Source organism: Nannospalax galili, unplaced genomic scaffold, assembly GCF_000622305.1.
Source record: "Nannospalax galili isolate Female #2095 unplaced genomic scaffold, S.galili_v1.0 scaffold649, whole genome shotgun sequence".
NCBI classification, from domain to species: domain Eukaryota; kingdom Metazoa; phylum Chordata; class Mammalia; order Rodentia; family Spalacidae; genus Nannospalax; species Nannospalax galili.
In genome coordinates, this window is record NW_008359093.1 from 571,315 (window position 1) to 572,920 (window position 1,606).

The following is a 1,606-nucleotide window of genomic DNA, read 5'->3' on the forward strand; positions in this document are numbered from 1 at the left end:
TCTTCCTGGCGGTCATTTTGGTCCCGTATCTGTTCCCTTGGTTATCCCCTTTGGTGTTAAGTGACGGAAGGACCAGGCACTGGAGGCGGTTCCGAGAGCTCGCTACGCCGCAGCGTACGCAGTAAGCCTGGGGACAGCAGTGTCTGGGTCCTTGTCCTACTCGCGCACTAGCATCAACCCTCCCGCTGAATCAGGTGGCTGGGACCAACCTGAGGATCTCTACGCAGGTAAATGCCGCATTCTCTGGTCCTTACTCGCATCCAGGAAGCCCAGTGATAGGCCGGCTCCAAGCCAGGCAGCCCCAGAACCTGTATCCCCGGCAGTGAGAGATGGTACTGGGCGGAGTTCTGCGTTTGTCGCTTCTGTGCTCAATCGTGGGGAGAGCGTGACAGAGGGATGGCGTGTGCAAAGACGTAGAACAGTGAGAACTTAGTGTCCCAGCGTTTTTAACTTAAGGGAAGCGAATTTGGGATAATCAGTGTACCCTCATTGTTAGAGCCCTGGGAGCCGTGGAGAGACAGTTCTGAAGAAAAGAGAGGCTCCGAGTTAGGATTTGGAAAGTCTCTGAAAGGTTGGTAGGTGGAAGAATCAACTTTAGAAGAAAGTTTCGAGGATGCGGAGGCATGGGGAGGTTAACCCCCTTTCTCAAGGCCACACGACTGATAGGAAGTACTAAGAACTGAGGCATGACAGTCAGCCCGAGGTTACATGCCTGAGAGGCCATGCAGGGGTGTGGGGAAGGCCTGTGCAGGTGAAGCCTCTGTGGCCAAGTCCCTTTATGGATTGTCTCTCCCCACAGGTTCCCATGGCTACAGAATCACTCTTGGAACCGTCAGAGGTGAGTGGAGGGTGTTCCGTTCTCTTCTCTGCTCCTGATACCCACCAAACATTCTCTGGGTTTGTGATGTATTGGGAATCCTCACCTGCTAATCTCCCAGACCTTGTGTTTGGGAGCCCAGGAGAATCACCAAAGTAAGGGTCATCTGCCGGCACCCATAGCACCAGGATCTAATATCTCCTCAGAGTGGGAAAGCTTGGGAGGAAGGTGGACATGGGGATAGATTTGTGAGACATGGATTGTGGGGCTTCAGTGTAAGGCTTTTTTTGTTTTCAACAGCCCCTGTCTTGTCAGGGTAGTGTGACCTTTGAAGATGTGGCAGTGTACTTCTCATGGGAAGAATGGGATCTACTTGATGAGCCTCAGAGAAAGCTATACCTTGATGTGATGCTGGAGAACTTGGCACTTATATATTCCCTGGGTAAGTCCTTATACCTGCCCATGTCTGGTAAGCCCTTACACCTACCGTTAATGCTCTGTGCTAGACTTGGCCTCTTCCCAGTTCTTTGGGTCTGAACTATGGGCACACATGCTTTCCCCAGTTCCTACTGTAGGTAACTCATGTAACTCATGTACATGCCTATTTCCCTCCACTTGTCGCAACATCTCCTGCTTTATGATCTCACTGGTAAAGACTCAGAATCAGTATACTAAGCCTAACAGATTCCACCAGGCTTATCATCTCTCCATCTAGTAACTTTCTAAATTTCTTTTTTCTTCCTTTTTCCCCATTTTTCATGTGCATGTATGGTTTGTGCATATATATAT

General features: G+C 50.1%; 1 protein-coding gene across 1 annotated transcript in view; it reads left to right on the top strand.

Moving 5' to 3' along the window:
• The window catches only part of LOC103725456 (zinc finger protein 211-like), a 9,384-nt gene continuing 7,778 nt past the window's right edge, over positions 1-1,606 (top strand). The window contains exons 1-3 of the mRNA XM_008822761.3: positions 1-227; positions 800-838; positions 1,118-1,259. Of these exons, the coding sequence (XP_008820983.1) occupies positions 806-838; positions 1,118-1,259 (175 nt within the window). The 5' untranslated portion in view covers positions 1-227; positions 800-805. The remainder of the gene's footprint in view (positions 228-799; positions 839-1,117; positions 1,260-1,606) is intronic.